The following is an 18,353-nucleotide window of genomic DNA, read 5'->3' on the forward strand; positions in this document are numbered from 1 at the left end:
CATGACAGGTCTTTCTCTGATTGACTTGTCTTGCTTAGCATAAGACCCTCTAGTTCTATCCATGTCACTACAAATGGCAAGATTTCATTTTTGATGGCTGTGTGATATTCCTTTGTAGATATCCCATATCTTTATCCATTCATCTGTTGATGGACATCTGGCCTCTTTCCATAGTTTGGCTGTTGTGGACGTTGCTGCTATAAACACTGGGGTGCACGTGCCCCTGCAGATCACTACGTTTGTATCTTTAGGGTAGATACTCAGTAGTGCAAGTGCAGGGTCATAGGGTAGCTCTATTTTCAACTTTCTGAGGCACCTCCATGCTGTTTTCCAGAGTGGCTGCACCAGCTTACATTCCCACCAACAGTCCCCTCTCTGCATCCTCACCGACACCTGTCATTTCCTGACTTGCTGATTTTAGCCATTCGGACTGGTGTGAGGTGGTGTCTCACTGTGGTTTTGAAGTTCATTTCCCTGATGCCGAGTGTTGTGGAGCACTTTTTCATGTGTCTGTTGGCCATCTGGATGTCTTCTTTGCAGAAGTGTCTGTTCATGTCCTCTGCCCATTTCTTGATTGGATGATTTGTTCTTTGGGTGTTGAGTTTGACAAGTTCTTAATAGATTTTAGATACTAGTCCTTTATCTGATAAGACATTTGCAAATATCTTTTCCCATTCTGCCCTTGTCTTTTGGTTTTGTGGGCTGTTTCCTTTGCTGTGCAGAAGCTTTTATCCTGATGAAATCCTAAGAGTTCGTTTTTGCTTTTGTTTCCCTCGCCTCTGGGGACGTGTTTAGCAAGAAGTTGCTGTCGCGGAGGTCACAGAAGTTGCTGCCTGTGTTCTTCTCTTAGGGTTTGATGGATTCCTGTCTCACATTGAGGTCTTTCATCCATTTTGAGTCTATTTTTGTGTGTGGTGTAAGGAAATGGTCCGGTTTCGTTCTGCACGTAGCTGTCCAATTTCCCCAACACCATTTGCTGAAGAGACTTGTTTCCATTGGACGTTCCTGCTCTGTTGAAGATTAGCTGACATAGAGTTGAGGGTCCGTTTCTGGGCTCTCTATTCTGTTCCGCTGATCTGTGTGTCTGTTTTTGTGAGGAGACTGTCTTCTCATTTGTTGCTCTCCAACAGGCATAGCAAAAGGTAATGGTTCTGTGAGCACAGTTTTGTTCGGTGACAAGTCACCCGGCTCACCTGGCTCTTGATCAGACACGAGTGTCTTCCCCAGCTCCAGCTGTGGCTGATCATGAACCAGATTGTTACCCAAGCATGGACCTGACCACCCGCTCGTGGCGCCGCTTCCTTGGGTTGAATGTGCTCTGTAGTGGGCGACCTTTCATTAGTTTCCTCGTTTAGTCACTCGTTCGTTCAGCACAACCGTTTCCTGAGCGCGCTCTGCCAGGTTCCGAACTGGGCGGGGCACAGACAATACGGTGTGTCCCTGCCTGGTGCTGGCTTCTGTGCCACCGGGGCCACAGACGCTGTGCGGTGCGGCACAGGAGGGTTGTCTTTCCCTGCGGTCTGGGCCGGGCTCAGAGCTGATCCGGGTCAGCACATGCCGGGGTCACGTGATATATTTCAGCAATTTTAGTCGCTTGTGGAATCTTTTTTTTTTTTTAAGATTTTTTTTTTTAAAGATTTTTTTTAAATTTATTTGACAGACAGAGATCACAAGTAGGCAGAGAGGCAGGCAGAGAGGGAGGGGAAAGCAGGCTCCCTGCCAAGCAGAGAGCCCGATGCGGGGCTCGATCCCAGGACCCTGAGATCATGACCTGAGCCGAAGGTCATGGTTTAATCCACTGAGCCACACAGGCGCCCCCTTTTTTAAGATTTTATTTATTTATTTGACAGACAGAGATCACAAGTAGGCAGAGAGGCAGGCAGAGACGGTGGGGGGGTGGGTAGCAGGCTCCCTGATGAGCAGAGAGCCCGAAGTGAGGCTCAATCCCAGGACCCTGGGATCATGACCTGAGCCGAAGGCAGAAGCTTTAACCCACTGAGCCACCCAGGTGCCCCCGCTTGTGGAATCTACCTGCATTTTGGATAAATGGGGAAGAAACCCTTCTTGTATTTATTCTCCCACTCTTGACGGCTTCTGCTTTTCAGGAGCACAAACGAGGGGTTCATTGTAGGTACTTCCTGCGTTCTGAACACTACGTGCAATTCAGACTCTACCTTCTCCACCTCCTTACCTTCCTCCCCGCCCCCCCGGACCCCGAAGCGTATGGCACCGCCCGGTGGCTCACGCTGTCAGCTCTGGTCTCCTGCCCTTCCATGCCCACACGCGCTAATTTTGCTGCCACCCCCACCCGTCGCCATGGTCTTGCACTCTCTCCTCCATATCCCATCTCGGGCAGGAATTCCACCTCTCGTCTCCGTGCTGCAGGTCCTGGATTGAGAGGCAGACGATGCGGCATGGCTGCGTTGGTCCCCGCCCTATGGGCTGGTCCCCACTCTACCCCGAGCGAGTGTTGTGCCTTTGGACATGTGTCTCTGTGCCTCCAGTTCCTGCTTTGGGAAGTGGAGACCATAACGTGCTTCCCTCCCAGGGCTGCTGTCCAGTCACTCCGTCTGTCCTTCCTGCTTTCCTGCATTCACCGTTCATAGAGAGGCTCCCACGGAGCAGATACTCCGGATACATCCGTGAGCAAAACATGGTCCTCGCCGTCCAGGCAGACCCGGCACATGCTGGTTGCGTGTGCTGCAGCCGCGGCGGCCACTGGCCCTGTGGGAAACCAAACTCTCGCTCCCGACCAGCTCCCCGCGACACGGCTGCTTCTCTACCACGCGTCCACTTGGTTTCCATCTCCTGGGCTGGACTTCTTGGTCTCCTCCATTTTCTCGCAAAAGACCCTCCTCGTCTCTGTCTCATCAGAAGGACCCTGATGGCTCCATCTACGAAAAGGACAGCCACACGTAATACTGTTATAAACGTCTAAAATCTTCCAGTTAAAATGCCCTGAAGACTCCCCGGAACACCGAAAGAGGGAGGATTTTAACTGAGTCTTGCAGTTGGACACCCCTCCGTAATTTCTCCCGGAATCCTGTCTCTTCGCCATTCTCGGTCGCAACCATTCCTAGATTCTGGACCAGCGTTTCCTTAACGTACGTTGTTGCTGGCGCAGGGGTGTCTCGTGGCAAACGCAGCCTCCCCTGACGCTCCTGGGACTGACGAGCTTTTGTTGGCTGCCGGAGGAGGTTTGCTTATCGTACTCAGGGCAAGCCTGGGAAAATGCCTTCTGAATCCAGGTCGAGCGAGCAGGGCTGCCTGGCCAGCTGCCGGAACGGCTCAGTTCTCTGTGAGGCAGACCGACCCAGGAGAACTCAGTCTGCGGGCGCTCGCTCCCTCTGCAAAACTGAATGAGCATGCGCATGCGTGTCCACATGTGTGCACACACCCCACGCGTGTGCACACGCCATGTGGGCATATGCATGTGACACACCCACACACGAACACACACCCACACACATGCACATGCACGCACGCCCCCCTCACCGCCCGCACTCTCAGGCACACGTGAACCCACACGGCATCAGGAGGTGGTCCGTGGGAAGTGCCGCTGTGGGGCGGCATGGGGCTCGCCTGTCCTCCAAGGGCCGTCTCTGCCTGCCCAGGGTTCCCAGCCAGGCAGTGACCCCGGGCCCCAAGCCTGCACCGCCGTGAGGGCGGCGCCGCATGCACACTGCAGTGCGGCCGGTCCTGAGGCTCGGGGCCCTCCAGGGAGGCAGTCCACACTGACGGGCTCAGTGAGCCACCCGGGCGCTGTTTGGTGTCTTTCCCTCCTTGGAGTGTGGCCTGGGGATGTGGCCCGCCGGGCCTGCACTTGCCCTGCCTTGGCCGAGGCTCCCTGCTACGGGTAAAGACCCAGAGGGCCTCGTGGTGGGCTCGGGGAGGCTGCCTGTGTCCGTTTCCGGTCACAGCGTCACCCCGCATAGGTCCATTATGGAGCGCAGTATGACCCCTTGTGTCAGCTCTGAGCCAAGCTGCTTGAGGCCAGAGGCCTCCCCCCGCCCCCGCCTGGGTCACCTGGAGATAAAACCTGGCACCTGCGATTCGTTCCTTCCAAAAGCTGTTTCCCCAGCATGCCGTCTGCACAGTCTTTAGACTCGGACCCGTATGGGTCAGAGCCTGCGGTAGTTTGAAAACCGGGGATACCGATCCCTTCCGTCTTGGCTGAGACGAATCCCTGTGCCATTCCGTCCTAAAACGGCGGCAGCAGCTGCGTCTCCCTCCCCGTCTGGTCATTTACCATTTCCACCACATAGCAGCATCTTCTGTGAAAAAAGTCACGGTAATAAAAGCACCATTTTAAAATCAAGAACAGGAATGTGTTTTTTAAAACCGTCTGGTCTGGAATGCTCAGATAGGCGCCGAATGGGGGGAAGAGTGTGCTGGACCCCAGCTGTCCCTCTGCGTCCCAGGTGCCTTGCACGCAGCATCTCTGCTCCCCTGGTCTGGTCCAGAGGGGAGCTCTGCTCTTCTCAGTTTATTGGATTTGTTTTTCCCACACAGGAAGAGGGTTTTAATTAGTCACCAATGTTTAAAAACTGATTTTACAAGATTTCTTGTAAACATGTAGGTTCCAGTCTTGTCTGGAATCATTGCAAGGCTGGTCGGCATTCCTAGGGTGGGAGGCCCCGGGCAGGGCCAGGCAGCGGCCCTGCTCACTGCCCCCGATCGCCCTCCTGGCCCTGCAGACACCTGGCTCTGCAAGCCTCATCCTAAACCTGTTTCCTCGTGAGCTCACACGAGTGGGATGACATCTGTTTTCCCGCCTCGTCCTGGATGTTTAGAAAGCGTTCTGGATCCCTGGGCGAATGAACATTAGTTTCTGAGATGATTGATTGACTGTTTGATTGAACACAAGAAAAGTGTTGGGGCGTGGGCAGAGTGAGAAGGAGGGTGAGAATCTCTAGCAGACCCCCCCGGCGGAGCTCAGAGGCAGATGCCAGTCTCAGCTCTGAGATCATGACCCGAGCGGAAATCAGGAGTCGGACGCTTCAGTCACTAAGCGCCCAGGCGCCCTCTAAGACTTTTGATAGCTATTAGGTTGGTTCATCTCACTCTGCTCCTTTTATAGGTCAAACTTGGTTGAATATTGGCAATTTCATGTAGTTCAGCCTAATAAGAAACATGGTTTAAATGTTTGACTACGAAGTAAGTAACGCGTGTTTTCCGGGGGAGGGGGGGGCGGCGCTGGGGGTGGGGAGACCAGCAGGTGTGCAGGTGTGATCCCATCAAAGGAAGGGGCAGTTGAGCAAAAGCCAACGCCTGCAGCCTGACGTTTTAGGATCTCCTTGGCCTGCCGTGAGACGGCTTTTCTGGTGTGTGTGTTTTATGTAACGGCTATACCGAGACGAGTCGCGCGCCGTCACAAGTGATCGATTTCCGGCGCATCCCGGTTCACGGCCATCACCACCGTCAATGTTAGAAGAGTTTCGTCCCCCCAAAGAGAAGCTCCACACCCATCAGCTCTCACTCCCCATCTCCCCCTGACCCCCCAGCCCTGGCAACGTTAATCTGCTTTCTACGGTTCTGCCTGTTCTAGATCTTTCTTATAAAGGGAATCCTACAACGTCTGGCCTTTGAGACCTGGCTTCTTCCCCCCAGCAGCATGTTTTTGGGGTTGCTCTGTGTTGCGGCGTGGGTCGGGGCTTTGCTCATTCTCGTTGCTGGATCACATCCCACTGTACGGAGGGGCCGCGTCTCCCCGTCCGTTCATCAGTTGACACGCGTGTGGCTTGTGTCTCCTGTTGGGCCGTCGTGAGTAACGCGGTCATGAAATCCGGGTACAAGGTTTTGTGTGACCACGAGTTTTCAGTTGTCGTGGGTGCACACGTAGGAGAGGAACCGCCGAGGCGTAGGTAACCCTCTGTTCAGCCTTTTGAGAAACTCCCGCCTGTTTCCAAAGCGGCCGCACCGTTTCCATCCCCTCCGGCAGCATGTGCGGGCTCTGATCTCCGTGTTCTCGCTGACGCTTGCGACCTGACTTTGGATGCGGCCACGCCAGCAGGGATCGTAACTTACTTCCTGAGGGAGTAGGGTACCTGGAGAGGGCAGGCAAAGGACCATCATTTCGTGAGCGGCCTAGACCGTCGGCTGCGGTCTGCTGTCCACAGACGCTGCTAAGGAAGCCAGGTTCCCGCACAGGTTCCCGCACGAGCGTTAGCCACGCCCGCTCACCCCACAACGCCCCAGGGTGGGAGGTGGCCTCCCCGCGTCTGACCTGTCACGTGCCCCTTCTCCGTGCAGGTGTCACCATGAAGCTCATGGACGAGGTGGCAGGGATCGTGGCCGCACGTCATTGCAAGACCAACATAGTCACTGCCTCTGTGGACGCCATCAACTTTCACGACAAGATCAGAAAAGGTAACGGGCTCTGCGGACAGACAGAAGCTGGGCGGCCGTTGGCGCTCTGGCTCCCTCGGCCAGCTCGCTGGTGGTCCGTGCCCCGCGCGCCCGCACCCTGTGTCCACCCATCTCCCCAGAGGAACACGAAGCTGGTCTTGGGCTTTGATCTTGTTGACGCCTCCGTGAGGCTAGGATTGGTGGGCTGGGTTTTTCAGACTCGTAACACGCACAGTTCAGATGTGTCTGGGGCCTTTATGCTGCTGGGGAATGCCACCAGCCCCTCTTAAAATGCTCCACGAACAGAGCCGTCTGAAGAGCTTATGAGCGCGGCTCCAGCGACCGGTGCCCCAGATCTTCCGCGTTTCCTCTGGGAGAGGAACAGATAAGCCACGATATAGGCAGCGGCAGGACCCGGGCAGAGAAGCCCAGGGGCCAGCAGCCAGGCAGCCCTGGGGTTTGGGACTCGCCCTGTCCCAGAGACTTGGCGGCCTCCCAGGAGAGCGGGCCAGCTCCTCACGCCCACCCCATGGGACTGCTGAGGGTGTGAAGTGAGTGACCGTCCCCTCCCGACGCAGGGTGATTTCCATGTGTGCTGTGTCTTCTGCGGTGAGGCTCGGTGCCCCGGACAAAGAGCGCTTGCTGTGGGCTTGGGGGACGTCACTGCGGCGGGGGCCTGGCATTGTTCGCAAGCAGCTTTGCTGGGAAAGCCGTCGGGTCAGACCGGTCCCTGGCCGGCGGCGGGGGGGGGGGGGTGACACTGGTCTGTCCTGAGCCCCCCAAGGCCTTCCTGACCCTTGAAGGCCACGGGCCGGTGATGCCAGCACGTTCTCTCTTGAACACACTGGTGGGGAAGGCCCCCAGCACGGGGCCGGATGGGTCCTGGCGCTGGGAGGGTAGAGGCCTGCCTGCCCGCCCGGGGCCATCGAGAGCAAGTCCAGCATGCCCCAGTAGGGTCTGAGCGATCTTAGGGTGAGGACAAGGTCTGTGGCTTCGCACAATCCCTTCGTACCTGGTGGGTGTTTGCCACACAGACCTCAGCGCCATTTTAGAACTGGTCCACGGAAAGTGGGTCTTGTTGTCCTGGATTGTCCTCCGTGGGCCTGTGGTATCGAGTGCCACGGTGGCACAAACGTTTGGGAAAGGCAGAATCCCGTGCCAGGATTCCCTGCCTCTGTTTTTCTAGAACCACTCCCCGGACAAGTCCCTGCGATCACAATTTCATTGTCAAACACAACTTCAAAATCCATAGTGGAAAAGGCATTCATGTTCCAGGACCTTGCTCTGTTCCGTGTCTCCCAAGTGCCCTTTGAGAAGCTCCAACTAGGAAAAGAGACGGACTTTCCTGGAGAGCCAGTATCCGCGTCGGCCGGCTCAGCAGATGTGTGGCTCAGGGAAGCTCCCAGAGAATGACCGAGTCTTCGCCCCAATCCTTTGTACGACCAGAATTAGCTTCCAAGGGGGAGCTGAGGAAGGAGAATGGTTGGTTCCTGGTCCGTGTGAATGACTGACTTGCAGGCAAGACCGTGAACCCTCCTGGAGGACAGGGCCCTTTCTAGGACCCATTTAGCCACATGAAAGTCACCGGGGCAACGCGTGTGCAGCTGTCCTTGACAGATGCTGTCGGTTTCTAAAACGTGCCTCTTACTCCAAAACACAGAGAAAGGATCTTCATTTTCAGAAGGCGTAGTTCTGGCAGAACGTTCTACTCTGGAGGGTTTCCTCCAACAGGCAGACTGAGGGGTGGGCCGTGAGACCTGCCTGCTGCACCCACACAGTCCCTGCCCAGGCCCCTCGCCGGCATCCCAGCCCCGGCCTGGAGTCTGTGCTGCCCCGGGCCCCTCAGCAGCAGCCCCTGGCGAGCAGAGAGAGGGTTTCCGCTTTCTTGGATCACTTCTTGCTTTGCGCATGAAGGAGTGGGGGCCACACTAACAGCTATGGAGTCTGGCCTATTTCTGTGCCAGTGTCCCCCAGGCGCTGTTAGACACTCTCACACGTTATTTGTTGTTTTCCAGAGGAGTGTCCCCGTGTGAAGCTGGGGACTCCTCTGGGCCTTGGCTCCGCCAGGGAGCCGACACCGGTGTCCCAGGTGGGGCGTCGGGTCTGGCAGCGCTCTGGCCGCACCTGCCGCAGACACAGCATGGGCCCATCATGTCCCCAGCTCTGGGGGGCCCCGGGCTCTGCAGGCATGGCTCCTTTCCTCCCCCTTCCCCATGCTTTGCTCCTTTCTGGGGACATGCAGTGTGAGGCTGGGGTGACCCTGCCCACTGGGGACTCCAGAGAGCAGGCGATCCGAGTGTGCCCAAAACTCGCCGAGGGGATGGTGGGCCACATACCAGCTTGTTCTGCTTCGGTTTTCCGACGCAAACCTGTTGAGATCCCATGAAACCCTATCCAGGGGGCTGTCGTACAGCCTCCACACTCCCGCTGTCCGTGATCTAGCAGGAAGGGGCCTGGGGGCCGGGTGGGACCCCTGCACACAGTGCCGCAGTGGGGCAGTGGCAAAGAGCCCTGGAGAGGGTGTTTGTGTCCTGGGGCGGGACCACAGACTGGGGGCTTCAAACAGCAGACCTTTGCACTACCCCAGTCTGGAGGCCCCGGTCCCAAATCCGGGTGTGGGCAGAACCGCCTGCAGGTGTTGGAAGAGCCCCTTTCCTGCCTCTTCCAGCCTCGGGGGGATTTCCTGGCTCGTGGTCCCCTCACTCCAACCTCCCTCCACTACACGTGGCCTCTCCCCTCTCTCTGTTCTTTTGCCTCTTACAAGGACACTGGTCACAGGATTTAGGGCCCACCCAGGTAATCCGGGAGGATTTCACCCGAGAGTCTTAAATCGGCGGCATGTGCAAAGATCCTCATTCCCAGGAAGGTCACATCCAGAGGCTCTGACCGGACTCGCGTGGGGGTGTGGGGCTGTTCCGCCCACCACACGTGCTCTCCTTACAGCTCACTTCCTCTTTTGCCAGAGGGTGAGGTGGGTAGAATCTCTTCTCTGCCCCCAGTTGCCCCTTTCCCCACATGGGTGTGAGTCCTTCCCTCGTGAGGGGCGACGGTGAAGTCAGCTCCCAGCTCGGAGAAGGGGTTACTCTGAGGGGCTCAGGAGGGAGGGCCCCCGGTTTTGAGAAGGACAGTCATGTAGTCAGGGTTGGGGGACAGCCCTAGGCCCTGACTCCCTGGAGCAGTCCCGCTGGTGCAGAGGTGAGAAGTCCCTTGCTTCTCTGGCTTCTCCGATGAAGGAGCAGTGGCTTTCCTCCACGGGGCAGGAGACAGGCCCAGCCCTGGGACACAGATAAAGAGCACAGCACACGGAGCTGCCCTCCTTTTTGTTGGGCATTGGACCGACTCGTCCCAAAGTTGACCGTAGCATGGGACCAGCATAAGGACTGTTTCTGAAGTAATGGTATTTTCACGGGAAGGGCACACGCGGGCGGCTGAGCGGGTGGGCACCTTAGGGCTGTGGTCACAGGGCGGCAGCGGCCCACAGCAGCGTCCGGCCTCCTCAGCCACACCACCCTGGACGGTGCCACCGTAAGAGGCCACTGCCCCTCCTGGGAGTGTCCCCCCACCCTCTGACGGCTGATCTCACAGGGTGGGGAAAAGTCCAGAAAGGCAGGTGCGTGGCCAGCCCACGTACCACGTCCATGTGTGTTTGCCGTGGCTGCTCCAACGACTTCCCACAAAACAGGGGCTTCACGGGCCCCAGACGCCCTGTCTCATGGCTCTGGAGGCCAGGCGTCTCAGAGAGGCACACGGGGCAGCATTCCTGACGGGGGCCTGACTGGGCGGGCTACAGCAGGGTGGGCTGGGCTGTCCCGGGACCCCCGGTGTCACTCGGGACAGGCTGGTGAAGCCTGAAGACTGAACTTACTTTCGTAGGCCGCTTGTCCCGCTGCTGACCGTTTCCCTTTAGGATGAGAAGTGAAAACGCCCAGGCAGCGGTTGAAGACATTAATGGTGGTATGTGGTTGGCGTCGCTGTCTCGGTTCGGGAAGCCCAGGCAGGAACACTTAAAGCTGGACCTGTGTGTGGAGAAGCCGTTCTCCCCAGACGGGGTGGGAAGTGAGGAATCTTCTAGAAAATGCTCCTGGCTGTGTTACGTAAGACACACCAAGCTACTTCGTTAGCTCTGTGCTCTTCTGAGGAGCACTCGCTGCTGCTGCTCTTTCTGCAACTCCAACACCGAGCTGTCCCTAACGTCTGAAACCCTTGGTAGCGTGGCTGCTGTGGGAAGAGCAGCGCCGTGCCATCCGGCCTGGGAGACGCCCCACTCCAGGGGCACATGGCTCACCTGCCCTGAGCCGCAGGAAGCCCGCTCATCCCCACGTCTCCGGCCTGGAACCTCCCCAGGCCGCACAGCCGGCTCCTCACCGCCGGGCTCGATTGGCGCGGGCATCCGCCGCCGGGGCCTGGGCCTTGCCATCCGGGTGACGAGCTCGTGGCCTGGCCGTCAAACGCAGCGCCATTCACCCTTGACCCTTACGCACCTGCTGGAGCGGCGGCTGGCCCACACGGTCGGGTACGAAACTCTCCTGGCTTTCTCGAGTCTCGTGCAAAACATGGCTACGAGTTCTCACAGTTAGGGGAGTCCAGCCCCAAGGAAGGCACCGCCCCGTCCGTGTCTCTGGCATCGGCCTTGGCCCAGGGCCCTTTCCCTACTGAGGTTACTTAGTCCTGCCTCTGGCTGTGCCCTCCATCTCATCAGCTTTGCCTGGGGGTCCCACCTGGGCTGTCCCCCACACCAGTTGCTGGCCACCTGTGGCTTTTTGCATCACAATTAAAGGGAAGCAGAATGGCAGATGCTGCCCCTCCGTGGCACCTCGCGCATTTCCCGTACTCAGTGGCTGCACGTGGCTGGTGGCTGCTGTATTACACGACACAGAGAGAGGACCTTCCCACCATCACAGGATGTCTGCAGGGCGGCGCTGGTCTCTGGGCGGTCTGGACTCTGTCCCCAGCGCCTGGTGCTCTGGGAGGGGTTTCCGTAGACCCTAGAGGTCCTGTGGACACTCAGCACAAAGCCTAGTGCCCCAGCGCCCCCTTCAGTGGGGTCCCAGCACCACCCAGCTCCCTGCAGCGCTGGGCACAGAGCCGTCCCACGAGGCCGCAGGGCACCCCGCTCCGACCTTGGGGCTCCAGATGGCGTTCACTAGACAAGCCTGCTTCTTGGCTTCTTGCTGGTACCCACGGGGCTCTGCTTTTTTCTGGAATTCACAAGAGGAATTTGACAAGCTCCAGCTCCCAAATTCAGTTAGGCGTCCAGCGGTTGGAACCCCCAGACAGGAGACTGACAGAGCTTACAAGATACCAGACGGTGGCCTCCTCTCATCTCGGTTGGATACTCTGTGGCAAGAGAACTGCAGTTTTAATTTCAGGGCCTGGTGGAACAGTGAACCGCCGGGACCCTGGCCCAGTTGCCTTTGGGGTTCGTTTGTTGGTTCTTGGAGCTGCATCAAATTCCTGGTACTGTCGTAGAGTCCCTGCTTGAAACACGGGCCTGTCCCATGGAGCGATAGACACACGACGAAACCACGTAAAGCTTTGTAAAGTAGCATCCTCCTGATTCTACGGTCACTTACGATGTAGTGGCGGCAGCAGGCCCCATGGGACCGCGTCAGTCACCCGGCGCTGCGGCAGCCCAGGTAGGCGTGTGGATTTTCTAGGGCTGCAGTTTACCGGAAACATCATGGCAGAAACGACACGGATTTGCTGTCCCAGTTCTGGAGGTCAGAAGTCTGACCCGGGTCTCACTGGACTGAAGTCAGGGCCGTTCTGGAGACTGTAGGGAAGAATCCCTGCTTGCCTGTTCCACCTTCTAGAGGCCACCTGCCCTCCTCGGCTTGCGGGTCTCCTCCGTCTCCTAAGTCGGTGGGATGGTGTCTCTCTGACCCTCGCGACGACGCTGGGCCCGCTTGGATAGTCCAGGCTGGTCGCCCCCTTAGAACCACATCTGTAAAGCCCCTTTGCCACGCGGCCACAAAACCCCTAGGGGCAGGGGATTAGGACATGGACCGCTCTGGTGGCTGTTGCTCCCCCTGCCGTCGTGGTCTGTTAATTCCGCTCAACACAGGCAGGTAGAGCTCCGGACCAGTTCTGAGCTCTGCCTTCTCCCCGCCGTGTGTCTTCTCCTAAAGCTCTGTAGACAGGACCCTGGCAGAGAGCACAGGAGAGCAAGAAGGAGCTCAGCCCTGGTGGGCTTCAGGGAGGCGTGGTGAGGAGATGCCCCTCAGTCTGCCCGAAGCCCCTCAGCTGTTCGTACCCGGCCCCTCTGAGGCCCCGGGGGATTCGCAGCGAGGCCGCAGGGTGGTGAGCGCTGGAGCTCGGGTCCAGAGGGTATTTAGGTCCTGGAGTCCTGAGTCCCGGCCTCTCAGACCTTGCTCACGTGCTGGGCGACCTGAGCTACAGCCCTGGCCTCCCCGTGCTGTGGTCGCGTCTTGGCGTCCAGTCCGGCACAGGTGCTCTCCTGGGACCCAGCGGGACAGGGCAGGGTCTTTCATGCTTTCCTCCCCTGTGTTCCTCACAAGCTGAAAACGTAGTCTCCCTCGCGCGTGCTGTAGCCCTTCTGAGTCATGTAGACGGCACTAGGAGCAGGCTCCTGGCCGATGTACACGCGCTCGCTGCAGAAGGAGGCAAATGTGATCTGCCTTAAACGTCACTTAGCACCGCGTCGGTGCAATTCTCCACCCAGAGGACCCCAAGAGCGTTGTGTGGGCTCAGTCTGCCCTTAGCCTAAGGGGGCATTTCCTGGAGGGTTGTTAAAAAGAAGGGCACTTAGACCTTACCAGAAATTTCTGTCCTGGGCTTCACGTCCACGTAACAATTAATGTGGGTGAGTGACCTCCACGCGGCCACATTTGGAGGCTCAGGCTTCCTCACAACCTCCCGAGCAGCTTCCTGTGCCTCTCTGCAGGTGAGGAGGCCAAAGCCCAGTGTGGGTCCTGGCTGGCCGCCTGCTCACTGCACCCCAGATCCTGTGGAACCCGAGGTCCTCCTCAGAGCCCTGTAGCCCGGGGGGGACTGCGGGCCATCTCGGGGCCGCTCCGAGAGCCTGCCTTTCATGGAGACACCCGGTGGGGAATGGCTGTCTGTTCCCGCTTTAGCAGCTCAGAGAACTGGTGTCCCTCCTGAACTCCCCCACCAGCCCTGGCCGGGAGGGTGGCCTGACACCCGGAGCCTGTCCCGGCGGGCTTGTGGCTTCTAGCGCCAATGACAGGGGCCATCCCCCCCCCCCAAACTGGTCATGCCTGGTCCTCTGGGTGGATTTGGACGTGTAATCCAGTGAGAAAGTCCCCAGGCAGTGTCTCAGCACTTTGGACCGCTCTGCCTCTGCTGTCCCCCGCAAAGGGGACCGTGCCCCGCAGTTCCCGTTCTCCTGCCTGCAGTTCCTCAGGGACACGGAAGTGAACGTGAACACAAGCCGGCCCTGGCTGCGGCTCTTTCCTGTCTCACGTGGTGTCCCAGGGTCGCAGGCGAGGCTTGGGGTAGGCCTGGCACACCTTCCTGTGGTTCTGCCCCTATACCTGGGATGGGATGAGCCAGACTTTGTGGGAAGGAGCCTGACACCCCATCCCCATGAGATCTCTGGGCATTCTGCCTCTGGCCTTGTGTCCAAGCCCCGTGCTCCCCGGTGAGCCATGTTGACAGCCTTGCCCCACCCCTGTGTGGGGAAGGGGCCTGCTGGCATCTGGTTTAGGCTTTAGTCCCAGGAGAAATCACCGCCCCAGCCTCAAGGAAGCGGCAGGAAGGGGGGGGGGCAGCCTCAGACGAGCCTTGGAGCAGGTTCTGTCCACTGGAACCGCACATGTGTGGGCCGATATCCTCACCACCCTCTGGGCGGTGAGCACCTGCCCCCGCTGACCCCTGGGCTCATGAGATCGGAGAGGCGGTCGCAGGCGGTGAGCAGGTGGAGCCCAGAGCCGCGTGTTCCCTCATCAGCCGTCCTGCCGCCCGGCTGGGTGGGGTGACTGGGACCGGGCCACTGTGCTGCCTTCCAGTGAGGCACCTGCACGCGTGGGGTGTGACCTCGCTTCCAAACGTAGGTGCGCCCACGGGGTCATTCCAAACAAAGCCTTCAACTTGGGGACCACAGAACACTTCAGGGGTGTCCTGACCCCCTGAACCAGAAGCAGCATTGATGTGATCTCTTCCTCCTCTCAGGAGAGCCCCCGTGGCCATCACAGTTCTCCGGGGGTAGAGGAGACACGATGACGGGAAGGATGCAGGGAGATGGGTTTGCACGTCCTCATCCTGCCCCAGGTGCCGAGCGCCCGTAGTAACTCCGGCAGAGGCTGGTGAGCCCGTGAGGGGCTGCTCCTGTGGGTCACGGAGGCAGAGTCTCACGGGGCAGCAGGACTCGGGACGCACTCATGTGTGCCGGGTGCTTCGTTCGTGACTCTGTCCTCATAGAGCTCCCATAATGCCCCCGTGTGGCCTTCCCCCCTGGAAGTGGCTGTGCAGGACTTGAAGCACTCCCTGTAAGTATGAAATTGAATGTGGCATGGAACGTTCTGGAACTCTGTAACATGGAATAACCACCCCTGCTTCTGGCCTGCCCACACACTCACCCCTAACAGTCCCCATGCTGTCTTGACTTTCTGTCCTCCTGGGTCTTTAAACCTGTCTTGTGCCTATGTCCTTGGAGCTCAGATGCCAGGGTTCCCAGGATTGTTAAAAGGTCCCCACAGCCAGCCCTGGTTCCGGGCAGTGGGACTCAGCATCGTGTGCCAGGCTTGGACAGGGATTGCCTTGAACCCAGCCTGGAATGAGGCCATGCCGGGGACAGGGGCTGGGGGAGCTGTTCCGGCCACTTGTTGGGGGTGCAGCCGGGTGTCAGAACCCCCACCCCGCAAGTCCTGAGGCTCGGTGCTGCCTTGCGCTCCGGAACCAGCCCATCGGTGATGATAGTGACCGTGCTGAGCACCTTCCTCCAGTGGGCCCCGTGCTAGCGCCTGGCTCATCTCGTGTCTTCCCCGTAGTCACCCTGGGAGGCAAGTCCAGTCTGTACAGGAAAACACTGGGCTCCGTGGCGTGAAGTCAGCGAGGCAAGGAAGGGCCCAGGCTGGCTGGCCGACGAGAGCCCGCGAGCAGGGGGTGGGGGCGCTCTAGGTTGGGAAGAAGCTGCCAGGGTGGGTAGTCCTGACCCAAGGAGCACGGGGAGGACAGGGGGGTTGGGTTGAGGTTGAGAGGGAGAGGGACACCTGGGTCAGTGTTGTGGGAATGTAGGATTCTGAATCATGATCAACAAGGGAAACCATGCCAGTCTAGGCAGGTGGTGAGCACCTGGGGACTCGGACCAAGGTCAGAGCCTCGGCCGTGTGGCGGGGCAGCTCCCAGGACAGCTCTGGTCCCGTGAGCAAGCCTGCTGAAGAGACACAGAGCCTGACGGCACAGACGCAGTCTCACGGGACACAAGGGTGGCAGGATGTGGCTGAAGTGCACGCAGTGGCTCCGGGGGACGCGGGACCACGGTCAGCGTGACCCCCGGCCCTGCCAGGTGCCCAAGCGTCCGACCAGCATCAGGAACAGCCAGGGAGCTAGGAAGGTACCGGGCACAAGTAAGGTCACAGGGTGGGCAGTGTGGGCTGGCGTGGCCTTAACGTGATTTCAGAGGGACAGAGCCAGCTTACCCCGCAGCCGCCCTTCCCAGGAGGCAGGGGGCCAGGTGTCAGCCACCACTCGGAATAATCACGCCAACGCCGAAAGCAAACACCTGCTCCCAAGGCAGGTGAGCCTTCAGGTGCCATAATGAGGCGTGGCGAGAGCTACCCGTTTCCACGTCCCCGTAGTTGTTAGATGCTGCCTAACCCGGCGTCTCTAACGCCCTCCGGGCCACTGCTGCCTGTGCCCCGCCCCGCCCCTCCCTCGGCACCCGCTAACCGCCCTGCGCGCTCCGCAGGCTGCGTCATCACCATCTCTGGCCGCATGACCTTCACGAGCAACAAGTCCATGGAGATCGAGGTCCTGGTGGACGCCGACCCCGTGGTGGACAACTCGCAGAAGCGCTACCGGGCGGCCAGTGCCTTCTTCACCTACGTGTCCCTGAGCCAGGAGGGCAAGTCGCTGCCTGTGCCCCAGCTCGTGGTGAGTGAGCACCCGCCTTTCTGGGGGGCAGGGCCCTGGCCTGGCTGCTCCCTGCCCCGGTGACCTGGGCTGCCCTGCCCCTCAAACGGGAGGGCCTTCCCCTGTGGGCCGTGAGGTCAGGCCGGGCCGACAGGACAAGAGAGCCGTCCTCACCAGCTGCTTGCTCTGGGGCTTTTCTCTCGAGGCTGAGGACCCTCCCGAGGGCTGGGTTCTCAAGGAGCCTTGGCCTGATTGTCCCGCCCGATGGGGACTGAGCCCGAGCCCGACAGCATGGGGCTGGGCATCGGGGACCCAGTGGCTACTGTCACCGCAGTGTCCGGGCTGGAATCCCAGCAATCTGACAAGTGTTGGACGTAGGGAGAGTCGAGGAGAGTCAGGGAGCCAGAGACAGAGAGTGGGGGCTGGGGAAGGGGGGGGTGAGTGGGGAGGGTCCTTGGCTGGAAGGTACTCGGGGACCGCGGCAGGAACGCACGCATGCTCGCTCGCGGCTTACAGATCTCCCTTGAGGCCAGTGACGGTTCTGCCGGAAGCCTCGCACATCCCTTATCAGTGTTCGTCGCAGAGGTGTCCCTCCTGGACCGCGTCCAGATACCGCGCAGCCTGCCCCCTGCTGCTGCCCACAGCCAGAGCCACCCCGGCCCTGGGGAGTGGGGCCCCCACTGCTGGCTCCCCTGTCACCTGGCGAGGACCCCTCAGGTCAACAAGGCCGAGGCCCCTGTGGAGGGTCGTGCACCCCGTCCTTGGAGCCCAGGTTTGGGTTCAGCGCGTGACCTGGGGCGTCTAGGGCCGCTCCTGATTGCTCCCGAGCCTGCTCTCCCGGGGTTGCAGCCAGAGCTCCCCGCCCTCCGTGGGGTGAGGGGGAGCGGGCAGAGTGGCCGGGGCCGGGGGCGCCTCTCTCAGGCAGCTGGCGCTTTGTGGCCCCCTGCCGCTCCCGCTGCCCCCCAGGGAGAGCCTGAGCCTCCAGCAGCAGGAGAGCAGGCACCGAGAACCTGCGACAGGCCGTCGCAGGGAAGACCTCGCTTCTCTCCCACGTGCCGCTTCCCCCAGCCCCGCAGCCCCCCGTCAGAGCTGTACCCCCAGCTGCCCCCCAAGGCGGGGAGCCCCACACAGCCCTCCGACCGGCCTTGCCTGAGTGTGAGGACTAAGGGTGTGTGTCCCTTATGCTGACCCGCAGCCTGGGCAGGATGGCGTCCGCCCCCACCCTGTCCCCCTGGCCGGTGTGCGTCTGTTCCCCCTGACCGCCCCAGGCCTTGACCTTTGCAGCCACGCATCTCTGGGTCTTGAGCCACTTCTTCTCAGAACGTTGCCTGCTTCTCGGGGTCCTCAAACACAGGCTTTCCCCACTTCTCTCCTGGACCCTTGTCCCATCTTCCGTATTGTCACAGTGCCCCATCCCGAGGGCTGACTTCTGTCTCACACAGGCAAATACTTGCTCCCTGTTCTTGTTGGCCTCCGGGCTCCAGCAGCGCAGCCCGATCCAAGCACGCTCTGCGCCTTTGCCTTGCCGGCCTGGCGTGACGCACCGGGCCTCGGTGGAGCCTGTGCTCCCTTGGCATAGGACCGCAGGGTCCAGATGGTCAATCCATGACCCCCGAAACACCAGGCTCTGATGGCTGCCTGCCGTGCCCTCCCCTCCTCCTCGGGTGGTTGGGTCCAGGCCTCGTGCCACGAGCTTTGTTCTCCGTTCACTGTTCAGACCCCGGTCAGCTTTGCCAGCTCTGCCTCTCCCCGTGGGGTCCCAGCACGCATCTCAAATGCGATTTGTCCTGAGTTGAACTCGTTGTCTTTCCCCAGAAAATCCCACTTGTCCTCACGGGTTCCCTTTCTCAGTGAGCCTGGGAACATGCCTGGCTCCTCTCTCCCCTCTCCTGCTCAGCCCCACACCCATTATACCTATGCCCCATGGCTGCCTGGGTCACTGCTCAGCCCCA

At 59.7% G+C, this 18,353-nt stretch overlaps 1 protein-coding gene across 5 annotated transcripts in view; it reads left to right on the top strand.

Moving 5' to 3' along the window:
* The window catches only part of ACOT7 (acyl-CoA thioesterase 7), a 98,809-nt gene that overhangs the window by 68,040 nt on the left and 12,416 nt on the right, over window positions 1-18,353 (top strand). For all 5 annotated transcript variants that reach the window (XM_046010894.1, XM_046010896.1, XM_046010890.1 and 2 more), the window contains exons 7-8: window positions 6,253-6,369; window positions 16,238-16,422. In XM_046010894.1, coding sequence (XP_045866850.1) covers window positions 6,253-6,369; window positions 16,238-16,422 — 302 coding nt within the window. The remainder of the gene's footprint in view (window positions 1-6,252; window positions 6,370-16,237; window positions 16,423-18,353) is intronic.

The sequence above is a fragment of the Meles meles genome, chromosome 1, assembly GCF_922984935.1.
Source record: "Meles meles chromosome 1, mMelMel3.1 paternal haplotype, whole genome shotgun sequence".
Taxonomy (NCBI): domain Eukaryota; kingdom Metazoa; phylum Chordata; class Mammalia; order Carnivora; family Mustelidae; genus Meles; species Meles meles.